Consider the following 18,471-nt stretch of genomic DNA (forward strand, 5'->3'; position numbering starts at 1 on the left):
CCTGGATCACCCCCACTTCTACTCAGAGGATGGGAGAAGCCTGGATCCTCCTTGTGGAAGGTGACCATCCCCCGTCTCGTCTCAGGACTCACGGAGGCTGGGTTCCAAGCAGGCTGGGTGGCTACATCCTTGGCCCGCTCCCCGGCGTTGGGAGCAGCGGCATCACTGCTTTCCGTGGGCTTCCCAAACATTCTCATTACTCCTTGCTTTTTTGGCATTTGGTCTCGTGTACTGTTCCCATTAGCTCCGGCATTAAAGTCTCATTACCTAGGACATCTGTCCCCTGGACATATTTGTGGATCCCTTAGCCAAATGTCTTCTTCTGGGCAGAATGCTTCTCATCCACGGTCACCTCCTTCCCTCTTCCTTTGGTTTTGCTGCTCCAGTGAGGGGAGAGATCTGAGCCCTGAGAGGGACAGCCTGGCCAGGAGGTGTGGCTGTTCTTTTCTTTTCTTTTTTTTTTTTTTTTTGGTATTTTTTCGAAGTAAGAAGTAGGGAGGCAGAGACAGACTCCCTCATGCGCCTGACCAAGATCCACCTGGCATGCCCACCAGGGGGCGATGCTTTGCCTATCTGGGTTGTTGCTCCACTGCAACTGGAGCCATCCTAGCGCCTGAGGCAGTGGCCATGGAGCCATCCTCAGTGCCTGGGCCAACTTTGCTCCAATGGAGCCTTGGCTGCGGGAGACGAAGTGAGAGACAGAAAGAAAGGAGAGAGGGAAGGACGGAGAAGCAGATGGGCGCTTCTCCTGTGTGCCCTGACTGGGAATCGAACCACGGACTTCCAGATGCTGGGCCGATGCTCTACCACTGAGCCAACCGGCCAGGGCATGGCTGTTTATTTTAAGTGACATCAAGGGGCCCTCCTGAGGTCGTGGGAAATGGAGGCGTTTGTCCTTGTCCCCAGAAGTCAGGCCAGGAAAAGGGGGCCTAACCTCATCCCAGCAAAGAAGTGGCTGTAAGGAGGGCTTTTCTTCCCCAGCCCTAGAATCAGCCTCAGATCCCATCAGCAGGGAACTCTGGGGTCTGGGCGGCTCTGCTGATGTGGCAGTCACGTGACCCCGCCTCCTTGAGATGATGCGGCTTGAGGCCTGGCCGGAGGACACGCGGGAGAGGCTGGAGTCCAGCCGCCTTGTGGGATTAGCAGATGGCCCTCTCTTGCTTTTTCGCTACGTCCTGAGAAATTGGCCTGGACTTTCCCAGGAATGCGATCCCAAGAGCTTAGAAGGCTTCTCCTGCTGCGGGGGAATCATTCTGCCTTTCTATTCCCAGATACTCAGAGGCCAGTTTTCTTAACCCACCTCCCTGCTAGCCCCTTGTCCCCCACCTCCACGCATCTGCGAAGAGAATTGGGTGTTTTAGCAGAGGGTCTGCCCCTCTCTCTCTCTCTCTCCTTTAAGTCACATCATTAAAATGTTCCTGCTTGTGTCGTTGTTGTTGTTGTTGTTGGTGTGTGTGTGTGTGTGTGTGTGCCCACCATCCCTCCTTTCTCCATCTGTCCTTCCGATCCTTGCTCACTTCTGTCGAGTTGTGCGTGGGGCACCCTCCCCCGGCCCCTCCACTCTCCTCCTTGAACCTGTCCTGCTGTAACCGCGTCGACACAGAAATTTCTCCAAACGGGACCTGGGCAACGTGGTTTTTCTTTTCCTCTCTCTGATAAAAAGCTGCGATGCACGGATTCATCGCTCTGACAAGACGGCCGACACCGTGCGGGCCACGTGCGCCGGTGCAGACGGGACAGGTTGTTTCCGGGCCGGCTCCTCCACCGACGATTGGCCTGCTAATTGCAAAGCATTCCTAGCTATTTAATAAAGTAGCTCTCCGAAGATCAGGGCTTTTTCTTCTTTTTTCTTTCTTTCTTTTTCTTCCCTGGTTTGTAATCTGGCAATGGCTCAGAAAGCAGTAAAAATGCATTTTCTTTAAAGTGTTTTATAATTTCCCTGTCTGTCTCATTGATTGGGATTAGCTTGTCCCCATTTTTTTGGTTGTTGTTGAATTTGTGACGCTTGACCATACAGGCTGCTTCAAATTCCCTTTTTAAACTCCTCCGAGGGCTCCCGCTAATGATTCCCAGCTTTCTCGCGGTTTTTTCCTTTGGTGTTTCTCTGAGTTTTTAGAACCTAAGGCTACCTCCTTTTCGGGGCTGAGAATTCTGATACAGATTAGGCGACAGCCCCCAAATGAGGACCCGCCTCACTCTTTCTCTCTGGCCCTGTGATGGCCACCTGCACAGGAGAGGTTAGGAGCGAGGGGGGGGGGGACGGGGGCAGACTTAGCATGATTCCCTCCGCCGTCTGAGCAGGTTGCTCTCAATGCGTCCCCAACACCAGTGTGCGTGCTGAGAACACGGCATCATACCTGCTGTCGGCCATGACGGGGTGTGTTCATAGGGCGCCCGGGTCCCTTACGGAGAGGACTTCGACCTCTCTCCCTTTGCCTTGAGGGACACCTAGCAAAGCCCCCCTTCTCAGTTTTGGAGTCGACTTCCCTCTTTCCTTTCCTCAGAGCATTCTCTGGGAGCTGAGATAGGAGGCTAATCTGAGTTTCCTTCCTGTTCTGTCCGCCCCGCAGGTCCTTTGGCAGGACCTTTGGCCCCGCCTTAGTCTGTTAGCACGGCCAGAGATGGGGACTCTCACGGTGTGGAGGCCTGTTCTTACCTGGCCCGTTCTGATCTCAGTTCACCCCGGGGGGGGGGGGGAGTCCGCGTCTGAACACCTGTACTGTCCTATGCAGCAGCCCTGGGATGTGGGAGGAGGTGTGTCTTCTTCGCACAGTCAGTCGTAAGAAGGCTATTCAGACCCACGTGATTGGAAGGGACTTGCGGGGTTTCAGTGCCCCGCCTTCTGGCCGCCGGAGTCCCCTCCCCTCACGCACGTGCGTCTAGAGCTGGGGCTTCCCTGAACCTCGTTCGTTGCAGTCCAACCTGCCCTTACAGGGCTCCCCAGTGAGTTCTCCCAGGGGAGCAGGACCACCCTGACATTGCTGGCATGAAGTCTGCCCAGTGGAGCCGCCCAGGGAGAAGGTATCCTTTCTCCTGTAAGACAACCACACGTGTCTCGGAACGGCAGGCACAGCCCCCTCCCGTCTTCCTTTCTCCTGGACAGACATCTCTAGCTACAAGTCTGCGTCTCAGGAGACATGGCTTTAAGGCTTCGTGCCTGTGCAAAGATTGGCCGTATAGAAATGAGGTTATAATGTTATAGCGAAACCCCAAGTGATGTCACCAGGAGCAAACATGTGGGTCACAGTCATTCAAATAAAATATAAACATCTGAAGATTATTTTGGGGGGGGGTGAGGGAGGAGGAAATTGGTCAGTCTCCAGCCATAGGTATCAACCAGTCCATCTCCTCCTCCATGATGCTGAGAGGACAGGTGTGTTGGCCTGTTTTGTTCACGTCCGTGTTGTAGAGACTAGGGCAATGCCTGACACAAAGTAGGTGCTCAGTAAATATGGTTAAATGAACAAATGACTTAATTAATTTAAAAGGATTTGGGGTGGTCTTTTTCCATACACCCCACCCTTCCGATGGCTGCACTGACGTGAACATATTTCAGCTTGGAAACTACAATGGTGTTTATCTTTTTTTTTTTTTTGAGAAAGGAAGGGAGGAAGGAAGGGAGGGAAAGAAGGAAAGAGGGAAGGAAGGAAGGGACAAGGAAGAAAGAAAAGAAAGAAAAAGGGAGGTAGGAAGAACGAAGAGATAAAATCACTGGATCTTGGCAGAAAATGGGGCGCTGGCCAGTCTCCCCCATTTACTCTCTTAGGCCCCAGTGAAATCCCGATGTTGTGTTGCTGAGGCCGGGAGTCCCTTTGCTTCTCAGTGGATTTACCTGGGAGCAGCCTTGCACACTGTTGGAAGAAGAGCTTGTGGTGGCCTTGCAGAAGGGAGCGAAGAGACACCCTCCTTGTGCTTGGCTCACAGTGCCCAAGGTCAAAGTTCAGTAAGAACTGCTGTGTGGCCAGATGCATTCCTGTCCGGAGGCCTGAGCGGACAGTATGGGATGTGGGCGGACAGTATGGGATGTGGGCGGACAGTATGGGATGTGGGCGGCCCCTTCCAGGCTGACCCGGAGCCCCAGCCATGCCCTGTGGCTCACTCTCCACCCCAAGAGCTTTTCCATCTGGCATTGCTGAGTCAGTCCCCCATGACTCCCCTCTGCTGCGCCTACTTCTGCTGTGCTCCTTGGGCTGAGCCTGCGGAGACCCCGGGAGACTGGATTCGGGTGGGTTTCTTCATCGGATACTTACGTAGTGCTTGCCGGGTGGCATGGTCTGGTCTAAGTGCTCTACGGACAGGAACTGACTTCATCTCTATGATAAGCCGAAGAAGGAGACATTATTTTTGGCCTTATTGTTTTCAATGAGGAGACAGAAGTGTGGGGTACTGAAGTAGCTAGCTCGCGATCGTGAATATTGTATACCAAGTGGCTGGCATTCTGACCCGGGCACTCTGGCTGCAGAATCCTCATGTCTCGCTTCTCAGCTATCCCGCCTTCATTTTGCGACCCCCACCCCCACCCTGTCGATGTAGGTCTGTGTCCAGAGCGAGTCAGGAAGATGATACCGACCAACAGCGACAGCGGCGGCAGCAGCAGGTGCTGCTGTGAGCTCACCTATCACCTACCTGGCCGCCCAAGTGCTCTAATCAATCTCAGTTGCGTTTTTGTTTCTTCCAGTTCCAAGCGGAAAGGTCTATGACCCAGTCAGATCTTTAACTTGTTCTCAGACAGAGATGATCCCAGTATTGCCGGAAAATCTGGGCAGGTCGTTTATGCGACTGAATTTCCCGGGCCTGGGTGAATTTTCATAGGATGGGTGAATTGGCAAGGAGTGGTGCGGGTAGGGGGGGTGCTATCGGGGTTGAGTGGGGCCCCGGGGGGGGACCACGTCCACTCTCCGCCATGGAGCAAGCAGAGCGACAGGACAGTCCTAGGATGGCCGCCCGTGAGGGTGGAGTGCCTCGCCCTGCCTGGTAGGAGAAACAAAGCCAGCGGGCTGAGCCCTCCTCTGGCTGAGTCCTGCGCTGTGTGTCTGTCTGTCTGTCCGTTGTGATGAACCCCAGTTGGGCCGGGGACAACTCAGACCTGCAGAAGGGCTCGGTGCAGATGCACAGACATTGTTACCACAACAAAGGAGAGCACGCCACGTCCCGTCCCAGCCTCTCTGTATGAGGAGAGGGATGTCTGTGCACACACAAAGCCGGCAGCTGTGTTTTCCCAAGTGGACGGCGGGAGAACCGGGAATAAGGGGAACTAAATGAAGCCATTCTCCTCACACCGCGTGCATGGAAAAGTATGTTCACTTCCCCGGCCCGGAGTGCGTATTTGAGAGAAGGCCGGCGCCCCGGCTGCCCAGTGGAGAAGTTTGAGGACGAGGTTAGAGAGGACACGGGCTGTTCCCTGTGTCCGCGTCGAGTGATGACTCAGTTAGCTGGGACTCACGTAACCAAAACGTGAAACTGGAATACGACATCTGCACTCTACTTTTTAGGAGAAATCCAAAAGAAGTAGTTCTCAGAGATTGACTTAAAGAAAACTAAACCTTGCCAGACCAGGCGGTGGCACAGTGGATGGAGCATTGGACTGCCATGTGGAGGACCCAGGTTCGAAACCCGAGGTTGCTGGCTTGAGCACGGGATCCTAGACATGACCTCATGGTCGCTGAATTGAGCCCAAGGTTGCTGGCTTGAGCAAGGGGTCACTGGCTCTGCTGTAGCCCCCCAGGCAAGGCATATATGAAAAAGCAATCAATGAACAACTAAGGAGCCACAACGAAGAATTGATGTTTCCCATCTCTCTCCCTTCCTGTCTGTCTGTCCCAATGTGTCCCTCTCTCTGTCTCACTCTCTGTCTCTATCTCTCACTAAAAAACAAAACAAAACAACCAAAAAAAAAAAAAAAAAAAACCAAAAAGAAAAAGAAAAAAGGAAATTAAACCTTCCCATGGTTTGTCCTGCAGTTTTTTTTTTTCCATAGGAATAGGTTTATTTCTTAAATCGTCAGCATTTTCCTTAGTTTTCTCTGTGAAAAGAACTAAAAATTAGACTGATGGCCCACTCAGGGAAAAACTGTGCATTCTTTTAAAAAAAAATTATCTTCAGTGTACTCAGCTTAATTAGGCAGGAATGCTTTTAGAGAATTCTTCAAAAACATGAGTATTCTCATTAGTCCTTAGGAATAAGAACATCAACCAGAATGGCTTTATTCATGGAATCGTCCCTCTCCTCGGCCTTCTCTCATACCCGTCCAGCGGCCTAAACTGTTCCCTACTCCCGAAAGAGAGGAAGCTCATGACCAGTGCTCCACACCAACCAGCCTGCTTGCTCTCGGCATAGGAATACTTAGCGAATACGACCCAAGCTGCTTTTTCTCCCTCCCGTGCTTTTTAAATGACTCAGAAATCCAGAGACGTGGCAAAGGTCGAAGGCTGCTTCTCACTTATTCCTCTTGAGTGAGCAGTGATGGTGGTCGTGTGATCCATACGAAATGCATAGTAGTTCAGGTAAAATAAACTTTAAAAATTACCGGATGAACTAAAGGATCCCCGGGTTCCTTACTTAATTTGGAGGGACTTAAATTTTTACCATTTGTTCCTTGAGTAAAAATTGTGACAAAAAAATTCCCAAGGTCTTTTTTCATCTAGCATGCTTCTGCTACCTTTGTTTTTAAACTTGGAAGCTCCGTGAAGCTCGGGGACGACCAGGTGGAGACAGCCCAGAGCTTGGAAGAGCAGGACTCCTCACTCTGGGCTCGGCAGAGCCAGGGTCCTAGTGAAGTATATTGGCGTTCTGTGTTCTATCCGGAATTTCATTAGATGAAAAGGTTGCCTAGTAAAACAATGCAGAAACTTTCGGGGCCGTTGCTGTCGATGACTCCCTAAAGTGAAGCGAGCCGGGCAAGGTGGAGGAGTTCTGTCTGGGTAGATTTCTCCACTAGAGAGGGAACACTAAAACCTTGTGTTCGGAGGCCATGGCAAAGACACAGGAGTTGAAAAAAACAAATGTGATTAAGTGATAGAGGATTAGCATGATAGATGGATGGATGGATGGATGGATGGATAATTCAATGATACAAAGCCAGCCTCTGTAGTTGAACCGACCTACAGTATTTGGATTTACCATTTCCTAGTTGTGTGACTTTGGGAAAGATGACAAATCTCTCCAAACCTTAGTTTTTCTCAGCAGTAAAAGTGATACCTGGCATGTAAGGTTGTTTAGAGAGTTACATAACGTGCAAGTCAGAGTTGAACGCCGTTTCTGACACAAGAGTACTTGCTTCATCACTGATAGCCTATAATTTCCTAAGCCGGCAAGGCTGTGAAGCAAAGTTATGAACGAGGTTTTGTTCATTTTCCTCTGGTTCAGGGGAATCGTTTGCTATTTTAAGAAAGATCTCCTGTCTTGAATGCAGGTGGCAGCACATCAAGCTGTTGATTGGGCCTGGTCCCTGGTGTCCAGATAACTCAACGCTTACAAAAGTCAAACCCATTTTCATTTCCTTGGGACCACTGACATTAACCAGCATTCTAGGCAAATGAATAATGAGTCTTGGCCTGAGTCACTCACTCACTGGCTAATTGTTTCACCATGCCCACGTGTGAACTGGCATTTGCTAAATTAGCAGACCCAGCGGGAAAGACCAGGAGGAGGTGTTCAATCTCCTCGGCTTGACGAGAAAGTGACGTGTGTGTAAGAGGCAGTTCCAGGGAGCAGAAGGCCACCCGGACTCAAGTCACAAGCTGGGTTCCAGTCCCTGTCCCATCATGGCCTAGCCCTGGGGTTAGTCTGAACCTCAGTTTCTTGTGAAAGATGCGGGTAACACGAGCTACAGAGGCCACGGGAGGTTGATGCGGACATCACACTGGATAGGCAGCTGAACACTTTCAGAATCAGAATATTATCCAAACGCACGGTCCTGTCCAGACGCCGACGGTTTGTATACATGTGTGCTGAAGAGCGCTCAAGTTTCCTGGCCCCGGGCATCAAACGCCTCTTTTCCCTGCTCAGGATTGCTGCCCAGTTCTTTCACTCTGCCCTGCCTGCCACCAAACCTGCCTGCCAGCCGGGTGGCCTGTTCTGGTCTAAGTGCTCTACGGACATGAACTGACTTCATCTCTATAATAAGCCGAAGAAGGAGACATGATTTTTGGCCTTATTGTTTTCAATGAGGACCTGCCTGCCTGCCAGCCGAGGAACCCATGTGCTAGCAGAGAACCAAGGCAACTACCGAGATAATTTAGGCAGAAGGCGTTTTCTTGTTGTTTGATGTGTCCAGACATTGCGGCAAAAGTGGCCCTGGGGGCGGTGGGGGGGGGGGAGGGGAGACTGGAACAAGCAGGACAGTGAGGAAGACTCTCCAAATTCTTCAGCTGGACCTGTCTGTAGTCAGCGTGGGCGGGCCGGTGGGGTGGGACCGCCTCACTCCTCGCCCATCTCCGCCTCTCTCTCTCTCTCTCTCTCTCTGATTCTCCTGTCTTCCGCATGTCTCTCGCCTTCTGAAATGCTGTCCTTCTCGACGTTTCTCCTCAACGTCCTCCTTTTCTTCCTCACTTCTTCTGCCTGCGTGCCTCGTCTCTCTGATTCTGCCCTGACTTCTCTCTCTGCCTCTGAGTCTGTGTCTCTCCTTCACTCCCTACCCCTGACTTCTCTCTCTCTCTGCCTCTGAGTCTCTCTCCACTCCCTACCCCTGACTTCTCTCTCTGCCTCTGAGTCTGTCTCTCTCCTTCACTCTGTACCCCTGACTTCTCTCTCTCTGTCTCCTCGTCTCTCTCCACTCCTGTACCCCTGACTTCTCTCTCTCTGACTCCTCGTCTGTCTCTCTCCTTCACTCCTGAACCCTTGACTTCTCTCTCTCTGACTCCTCGTCTGTCTCTCTCCTCACTCCTGTACCCCTGACTTCTCTCTCTCTGACTTCTCGTCTGTCTCTCTCCTTCACTCCCTACCCCTGACTTCTCTCTCTCTCTGACTTCTCGTCTCTCTCCTTCACTCCCTACCCCTGACTTCTCTCCCTGTCTCCTCGTCTGTCTCTCTCCTTCACTCCCTACCCCTGACTTCTCTCTCTCTCTCTGACTTCTCGTCTGTCTCTCTCCTTCACTCCCTACCCCTGACTTCTCTCTCTCTGTCTCCTCGTCTCTCTCCACTCCTGTACCCCTGACTTCTCTCTCTGTCTCCTCGTCTGTCTCTCTCCTTCACTCCCTACCCCTGACTTCTCTCTCTGCCTCTGAGTCTGTCTCTCTCCCTCACTCCGTACCCCTGACTTCTCTCTCTCTGACTCCTCGTCTGTCTCTCTCCTTCACTCCCTACCCCTGACTTCTCTCTCTGCCTCTGAGTCTGTCTCTCTCCCTCACTCCGTACCCCTGACTTCTCTCTCTCTGACTCCTCGTCTGTCTCTCTCCTTCACTCCCTACCCCTGACTTCTCTCTCTGCCTCTGAGTCTGTCTCTCTCCTTCACTCCGTACCCCTGACTTCTCTCTCTCTCTGACTCCTCGTCTGTCTCTCTCCTTCACTCCTGTACCCCTGACTTCTCTCTCTCTCTGACTCCTCGTCTGTCTCTCTCCTTCACTCCATACCCCTGACTTCTCTCTCTCTCTGACTCCTCGTCTGTCTCTCTCCTTCACTCCTGTACCCCTGACTTCTCTCTCTCTCTGACTCCTCGTCTGTCTCTCTCCTTCACTCCTGTACCCCTGACTTCTCTCTCTCTGTCTCCTCGTCTATCTCTCTCCTTCACTCCCTACCCCTGACTTCTCTCTCTCTCTGACTTCTTGTCTGTCTCTCTCCTTCACTCCCTACCCCTGACTTCTCTCCCTCTCTGTCTCCTCGTCTGTCTCTCTCCTTCACTTCTGTACCTCTGACTTCTCTCTCTGACTTCTCGTCTCTCTCCTTCACTCCCTACCCCTGACTTCTCTCTCTCTCTGACTTCTCGTCTGTCTCTCTCCTTCACTCCCTACCCCTGACTTCTCTCTCTCTGACTTCTCGTCTGTCTCTCTCCTTCACTCCCTACCCCTGACTTCTCTCTCTCTCTCTGACTCCTCGTCTGTCTCTCTCCTTCACTCCCTACCCCTGACTTCTCTCTCTCTGTCTCCTCGTCTGTCTCTCTCCTTCACTCCCTACCCCTAACTTCTCTCTCTCTCTGACTTCTCGTCTGTCTCTCTCCTTCACTCCGTACCCCTGACTTCTCTCCCTCTCTGTCTCCTCGTCTGTCTCTCTCCTTCACTCCCTACCCCTGACTTCTCTCTCTCTCTGACTTCTCGTCTGTCTCTCTCCTTCACTCCTGTACCCCTGACTCCTCTCTCTCTGTCTCCTCGTCTGTCTCTCTCCTTCACTCCCTACCCCTGACTTCTCTCTCTCTGTCTCCTCGTCTGTCTCTCTCCTTCACTCCGTACCCCTGACTTCTCTCTCTCTGACTCCTCGTCTGTCTCTCTCCTTCACTCCGTACCCCTGACTTCTCTCTCTGCCTCTGAGTCTCTGGCTCATTCGTCCACTTTCCCCCTGGTTGGCTCCATCTCTGCCCACCTCTCTGCACCCCTTTCTCTTCTCTCTGTGTCAGTCTCTGCCTCTGTTCTCCCTCTCCCTGTTTGTCACTGCCTGTCCCTCTCCGCCCCTCCTTCCGATCTTCCGCCCCTCTCAGGCCTGAGCTGCCACCTGCTGTCTTCCAGAATCCTCTTCCCTGTTCCTCGGTGGCCAATTTCTTTCCCCCTGTGGTTAGAAAGTAGCTCAGGCCTTAACCCATTTCCTCTGGCGTATCCAAATTAATTAGGTGAAACTGGGACCGCACATTTCAGAATGAGAATAATATTTATCAAGCACCCTGGAGAGAAGGGGATGGAAGATGGAGAGGAATGAGAACAAGGAGGGGGGTGGAGCTGAGGACCTGGGGGGGGCTGGCAGAGGGGGGCTGACAGGGGGGGTTGGCAGAAGGGGGTGCTGACAGAGGGGAGGGGGCTGGCAGGGGGACTGGCAGGGGGGTTGGCAGAGGAGGGTTGACAAGGGGGTGCTGACAGGGGAGGGGGCTGGCAGAGGGGGGCTGGCAGGGGGGCTGGCAGAGGAGGGTTGACAAGGGGGTGCTGACAGGGGAGGGGGCTGGCAGGGGGACTGGCAGGGGGGGCTTGGGGGGAGGGGGCTGGCAGAGGGGGGCTGGCAGGGGGGCTGGCAGAGGAGGGTTGACAAGGGGGGACTGGCAGGGAGGACTGGCAGAGGGGAGGGGCTGGCAGATGAGGGTTGACAAGGGGGGGCTGACTGAGGGGAGGGGGCTGGCAGATGGGTGGGGAGGTTGGCAGAGGAGAGGGGGGCTGGCAGAGGGGATAACTCCTAAGGACACACTACCTGGGAATTGCAACCACTTTCTCTTAGCCAGAGGGCACCAGGAAAGAATGAGTCTTGGAGGATGGAGTTCCAGAGCCAGGGAAGCCCACAGAGCTGGGGCAGCCACCCTGGCCACCCCTAGGACCGCACAGGCCAGGGTCGCCATGCCCAGAGAGCCCGTGTCTTCAGGAACGACATCTCTAGCACGCCCCCAGCTCTGGCTGTGCTTCCCAGCCTCGCCTAGCCGACTGGGTACCTGAGGAGGGTCCAGCGCAAGTCACTATCTTCAGGAGGAGACAGGCCGACTGCAGCCTGCTAAAGCTTTCTCTTTTTAGTGCACATAGCAAGAGAGAGAGACAGACAGACAGACAGACAGACAGGAAGAGAGATGGATGAGAAGCATCAACTTGTAGTTGTGGCACCTTAGTTGTTCATTGATTGATTTCTCATACGTGCCTTGACTGGGGGGGCTCCAGCCGAGCAGTGACCCCTTGCTCAAGCCAGTGACCTTTGGGCTGAAGCCAGCGACCATGAGATAATGTCTATGATCCCACGCTCAAGCCAGCAACCCCGCTCTCAGCCCGGCCATCTTAGGGTTTCAAACCTGGGTCCTCAGCATCCCAGGCAAATGCTCTATCCATTGCGCCACCACCCGGTCAAGCTGGACATACGCTTTCTCTTCTCTTGGGAATGTGCCTAGGAGTCGAGTTGCTAGGCCATGGGGTAACTATGTTTCACATTTTGAGGAACCGGGAAACTCTTCACCAGACCACAGCTTACAAAGGCTCTAGTCCCGCTACATTCTTGCCAACATTTGGTTGTAGCTGTTTCCGTGGGCGTGACGGCTGCCTGGTTGTGGTTTCCGTTTCCGTTCTCCCGAGACCAATGCTGTGGAGCTGCTCCTCACGTTCACCTTCGTGAGAGAAATGTCCTTTATACCCTTTGTACATTTCCAAATGGGGCTGTTTGTTATTGAATTTTAAGAGGCTTTCTATATTCTAGATATGTCTCTTATCAGAAATATGCCTTTCAAATATCTTTTCCCGTCCTCCGGGTTATCTTTCATTCTCTTGATGGTATCTTCCGATGCAGAAAAGGTTTTAATTTTAACAACGTCCAATTTATCTTTTTCTTTTTCTTTTGTTGTTTGTGCTTTTGGCGTCATATCTGAGAAACCATTGTCAAATTTATAGCACAAAGATTTACCTTCATGTTTTCTAAGAGTTCCAAGTTTTAGCTCTTACTATTTAGGTCTGTGATCTGTTTTGGGTTCATTTTTACATATTGTGTGAAGTAAAAGTGCAGCTTCATTCTTTAGCACGTGGGTATCCGGGTGTCCAACCCTCACTTTCTGTAGACACTGGTCTTTACCCGTCGGATGATCTTGGCATTCTCGTTGAAAAGCTCTTGACCATAGGGGTATGGGTTTACTTCTGGGATCTCAATTCTATCCCATTGGTCTGGATTTCCGTTACGGCTTATAGCTCACTATTTTATTTCCATGTGAATGAACATGGTGGGAAAGTAATGTTGACAAACAGGAGGATGAAAGAACCAGGTAGCTTGCACATGTGTGTAGTTTAAAAAATAAAACATCACATTTTGAAATTAGAAGGCATCTTATAGAGTTTATGCTAGTGTAAACCCTTGTTTTGCTAATGAGGTGAAAAAAGATTACTTTTTTTTTTTTTTTTTTTTTTTTAGGTGAGAGGAGGAGAGATAGTGAGGCAGACTCCCACATGCGCCCTGGCTGGGATCCATCCGGCAACCCCATCTAAGGCCGATGCTAGATTACCAAGCTATTTTTATCACCTGAGGCTGATGCGCTTCAATGGAGCCATCCTCAGCACCCGGGGCCATCCTCTCACCCATGGAGCTACTGGCTGTGGGAGGGGAAGAGGGGGAGAAGGGGGAGAGGGAGGGATGGAGAAGCAGATGGCCGCTTCTCATATGTGCCCTGATCAGGAATCAGACCCTGGATGTCCATATGCCGGGCTGATGCTCCATACACTGCGCCACCGGCCAAGGCCAAAAGATTACATTTTAATTTTTATTTACTTTTTATTGAGGTGAGAGTGGTTAATAAAATTATATAGGTTTTAAGTGTACAATTCTGTAATACATCATCTGTATGTTATATTGTGTGTTGTTCATCACCCCAGTCAAGTCTCTTTCTATCACGATTCCTTCCCCTTTCTACCATCCGCCCCACCCCCTTTCCTTCCGATAGTCACCATGCCGTTGCTTCGGTCCTTCACCTTTGTCACTAAGCCTCCTCCCCCCTCCCCTCTGACAGCTGTCGGTCTGTCCGTTCTCTGTAACATTTTAATTTTAAGAGATGAGCACATCTGCCCCGAGGCTCCCAGCTCACCAGAGGCAGAGCTGGGATTAGAACTCAAATCTCTTGACCGGCAAAGTGGTCCTTCTTTCTTATTTCTAGGCCCTGCAGCTCGGGTCTCCGACCCAGTCCGAGGGTCTGCCCGCCCTTCCTTTCCTGCAGTGGCGGGGGTCTGTTGCAGGGCTGGGGGACACCACCATGGCAGACGGGGCTCGGGGGGGGCGGCGGCACGCGTCTGCTCCTTCCCGCATTGCCGCTGCGCTGCAGGAGAATAGGAAGCCAGCGAGGGGGAAGCGTTAGGAAACCCTGAAATTGCTATATCCGTGCCACCGAAGGGTAAGATTGCCAGGGTGAGGCTCTCACGTCTCCCAGGAAGGTCCTGCCCGTCAGAGGCAGCATAATGGAAGGGAACAGACCACTCTCCAACACTGTTACCCTGCCGGGGCTGTCCCTTCCCAAGGGGACAGAGTGTGGGCGCGGAAGCCCCGGGTGAATGACGCCAGGGGGACGGTCTGGAGGCGTGGTGTCTCGCCCCCCACCTCAGGGACACCCCGAGTGGACGGAGGAGGTCTCAGCCAGCTCCGGCGAGACAGGAGCACCCTCCGACCCGGGGGGCTGGCCCGAGAGCGACAGCACCCTGATGGTGGTCTCTTGAGGCTTGTCCGCACTCATCGACGCCTTTTCGGAGCATCCCTGCGGGTCCCCGTTTCCCACCAGCACGGTGTGTCTCCTGTGCCACGCCCACGGCGCAAGCCCTGTGTGGAGCCAGGCTGGGGAGCGATGTCCCCCTAAACTGTGAGCCCTTCGGTGGCGGGGGTTACGTGTGTCCCGTTCACCTCTGTCTCCGCAGGGACTGATGATGCGTGCCGGGCGCTCGGTGGATGCCGGTTCGGTTGTTGAGGCCGAGTGTCGCGTGAATGCAAGGTGCTCCCTAGGGGGTCTGGGTCTTGAGCGTGGGGGGGAGGAACTCGGGGGGGGGGGGCTCTGCAACGACAGCAGCCCCTCTGGGCACCTCTCCTTCTCCTCGTACTTCCCTGCCTGTGCTTGTATGTGCTCCCTCCTCCGGGCTACAGTTGTGGCCCTGTCGGCACCAGCTCGTGCTCCGATAGTTATCTTCTCATCTGTACATCCTGTCTCTGCTGCTAAATCACACCGTTCTCTGAGGGTGGGAGGCGCGTGTTGTACTTCTGTGGGTCGCCCAGTATAGGGGACATGCTAACTGGGTGTGTCATTTCTGATGGGGAAGGTGGCTGTTGTGATACTAGGAACCTGCTGCTGAATGTGAGGCCGACAGAGGCAGCCCTGCAGGGCAGCGGCCGTCTGCTGGCCAGCTGCTGTCGGGATCTTCCCAGGGGCGGGATCCAGAGGGGATCTGGGGAAGCCAGTGGTTTGAAAGGGCCCCAAATCCTTTGATTGAAATCAATTAAAGGAGGAAGCTATCATCACTGCATTCTAGTGCAGGGGTCCCCAAACTACAACCTGCAGGCCACATGTGCCCCTCTGAGGCCATTTATCTGGCCCCCACTGCACTTCTGGAAGGGGCACCTGTTTCATTGGTGGTCAGTGAGAGGAGCATAGTTCCCATTGAAATACTGGTCAGTTTGTAGATTTAAATTTACTTGTTCTTTATTTTAAATATTGTATTTGTTCCCGTTTTGTTTTTTTACTTAAAAATAAGATATGTGCAGTGTGCATAGGGATTTGTTCATAGTTTTTTTTTATACTCCGGCCCTCCAACGGTCTGAGGGACAGAGAACTGGCCCCCTGTGTAAAAAGTTTGGGGACCCCTGTTCTAGTGCGTCTAGCCCCTGTACCCTGCCTTCCTGCTGAGACCAGCCCTAGAGGAAGCTGTCCCTGTCCCCTGCCTTCCTGCTGAGACCAGCCCTAGAGGAAGCTGTCCCTGTCCCCTGCCTTCCTGCTGAGACCAGCCCTAGAGGAAGCTGTCCCTGTCCCCTGCCTTCCTGCTGAGACCAGCCCCAGAGGAAGCTGTGACTGTGAACGGAACGGTTGTGGCTCCATCCCCTCCCCTGGCCCCTTGGTGGCCCTGCGCACCTGCTCGGGGAATCTCACCGTGTGTGTATCTTCTCCTCGTTTAGGGCTCTGGCCGACATCTTGAGACAACAGGGACCAATCCCCATAGCACACTGTGAACGAGAAACGATCTCAGCTATTGATACCTCCCCCAAAGAGAACACGCCGGTCAGATCATCCTCCAAAAACCACTACACCCCCGTGCGCACGGCCAAGCCGACCCCAGGTAAGTGCAGGCTGTTCTTTGCTGAGGCTGTTGCAAGGTGTCGGTGCTATTGCTCCTCCCTTGGGGCAGATTGTGGAGACCGTGCTGTGAGATTCTCTAGCGGGTGGACCGCCTTGCGAAGGAGGCTGGGGACTGTCTCAGGGGCGGGGGAGGAACCGGCGTGGGAAAGACTGCCCTCGGTGAGGGTCTGGGCTGGAGAAGAGCTGTTGGTTTAGGGCCTCTGTGGTCTAGTGAGTGGCCGGCATGATTCTTACCTGCTAGGGGACATGTGATGGAGTACTGTCACCCACTTGCCCATGTCGGCGAAGGTGTAGGCTGCCTAGGATGCTGTGTGACAAGAATATGACAAGGGACTGTTGCAGTCTGTTGTAGAGATTTCTCCACTGTGAACATCTCAGAGAGCACTCCCGGGGTAGGGGCTGTGTCTGTATTGTAGAGTGACCCCGTTGCTGCTCTAGGGATCCCCGGATGGATGGTGACTTGCCACGTGATGTGAGTGTGCCTTCCAGTCGTCTGTGTGCTCATCTCCGTGACCGTCTGAAGGAAGTGGAACAGGGCTCATTTTCCTTGTTGGCTGGAACGATACATGAAGCTCTAGGAAACTGGGTGACCTGGGCAGGGTCCCTCAGATGTTAACAGTGTAGCATCAGTAGGGACGATAATGTCACCTCACCGTTACTGGATCTTGCTCTGTGCTGAGTGTTATACTGAGCATTTGACATGTGTTTTCTTACTTATTGTTCACAGCTTGTCTTAAAAGTACCCCTGTCACCCCCATTTCAGCAGAGGAACAGGTTGGTTTAGGAGTTTCCCCAAGGACACAGGGTTGTGAGAAAGAAAACCGAGATTAAAAACTGAGCCATAAAGGTAACAATAGTGAGGACTAGAAAATTCTAATGTCCTAACCCAGTGGGGGACATGAGTCCAGAGTAGCTGAGTGGACAAGTCTCCTTACAAGGTCAGTTGGGGGCGTCACTTCTCATTATGAGCTTTATCAGATATGCTGGTACCAACATCAGTATCCAACACAGCTTCTGTGCTGATACTTGGGTCTGAAACCTTTACATCCATCATGCTTTTCAAAGGATGGACTCTATATAGTCCAGTGGGTTTCAACCTTTTTACACTTAGGGACCTGTAAAAATAGGAGGATTATTTTGGGGACCGCTAAGGCAGAAATCACCCCGAGCGTAAGCGAATTTGACTTAAGATCATTGGGTCTGTAATCCTCATACAACATCAAAATGGTTAACTCTCTTCTGGGTTGGCATGAGATTTCTGGTGGACCGGCTTTGGCCTGCAGATGGGTGGTTGAAACAAACTGATAGTCTGAACTAAACCTGCAATAATGACATGCGACAGCTAGGTGGCAGTTGGTATGTTGCAAAATCAAATTATGGTGCATACACTGCTGGGACATATTTATTTTCCATTCATTCTTGAAATTTCTTTATTTTAAAATTTTAAGGATGGATTTAATTTATTTTTAATTGAATTTATTGGGTTGGCACAAGTTAACATAATGATATAGGCTTCAGGTGCCCTATTCTACAACACGTCTCTGGACTCCGTATTGTGTTCACTGCTTGCCCCCCCCACCCCCAGTTAAGTCTTCGTCTGTTGCCATTTTTGTTAAATTTATGAAATCGGAAACTACATTGTTGCCTTTGAGGTAATAATATTAAATCTTTTGAGAATCCAATAGAAGCTAGGGACATTTTCCTTAAAAAATATACATATATATGGATATACACATTCATCCAACATCTTGCATAGGATTTAAGGAGATTCATAGACCTTTTCAAGGTAAAGATCCCTCTGACTTAAATGTAAAGACGAGAGACCCACCTTTGCAAAAAGCCGAAGATTCATTTTTTAGCCTTAATGTAATAGAAGCTTAAAATGTAAGCAAGAGAAAGAATCTTGGCCAAAAATGATTAAGAAAAAGAAACCTTTGGGCAAGTAGTTATCTACTCAGATATACCTTGGAATCACTTGGTAAGCTGTTCAAAATGCTAGCCTGGGTCCCAGGCCGGTTGGCTCAGCGGTAGAGTGTCGGCCCGGCGTGTGGAAGTCCTGGGTTTGATTCCCGGCCAGGGCACACAGAAGAAGTGCCCATCTGCTTCTCCACCCTTCCCCCTCTCCTGTATCTCTCTCTCTCTCTCTTCCCCTACTGCAGCCAAGGCTCCATTGGAGCAAAGTTGGCCCAGGTGCTGAGGATGGCTCCATGACCTCCACCTCAGGCACTAGAATGGCTCTGGTTGCAATGGAGCAACTCCCCAGATGGGCAGAGCATCACCTTCTAGAGGGAGGGAGGGAGGGAGGGAGGGAGGGAGGGAGGGAGGAAGGAAGGAAGGAAGGAAGGAAGGAAGGAAGGAAGGAAGGAAGGAAGGAAGGAAACAGCCACACCTCCTGGCCAGACTGGCCCTCTCAGGGCTCAGATCTCTCCCCCTCAGTGGAGCAGCAAAACCAAAGGAAGAGGGAAGGAGGTGACCGTGGACGGGAAGCATTCTGCCCAGAAGAGGACATTTGGCTAAGGGAGCCAGAAAAATGTCCAGGGGACAGATGTCCTAGG

At 52.1% G+C, this 18,471-nt stretch overlaps 1 protein-coding gene across 1 annotated transcript in view; it reads left to right on the plus strand.

Annotated features, from left to right (window-relative positions):
- SHISA6 (shisa family member 6) overlaps positions 1-18,471 on the plus strand; it is a 274,644-nt gene that overhangs the window by 11,731 nt on the left and 244,442 nt on the right. The window contains exon 2 of the mRNA XM_066364895.1: positions 15,736-15,896. Coding sequence (XP_066220992.1) covers positions 15,736-15,896 — 161 coding nt within the window. The remainder of the gene's footprint in view (positions 1-15,735; positions 15,897-18,471) is intronic.

The sequence above is a fragment of the Saccopteryx leptura genome, chromosome 2, assembly GCF_036850995.1.
Source record: "Saccopteryx leptura isolate mSacLep1 chromosome 2, mSacLep1_pri_phased_curated, whole genome shotgun sequence".
NCBI lineage: Eukaryota > Metazoa > Chordata > Mammalia > Chiroptera > Emballonuridae > Saccopteryx > Saccopteryx leptura.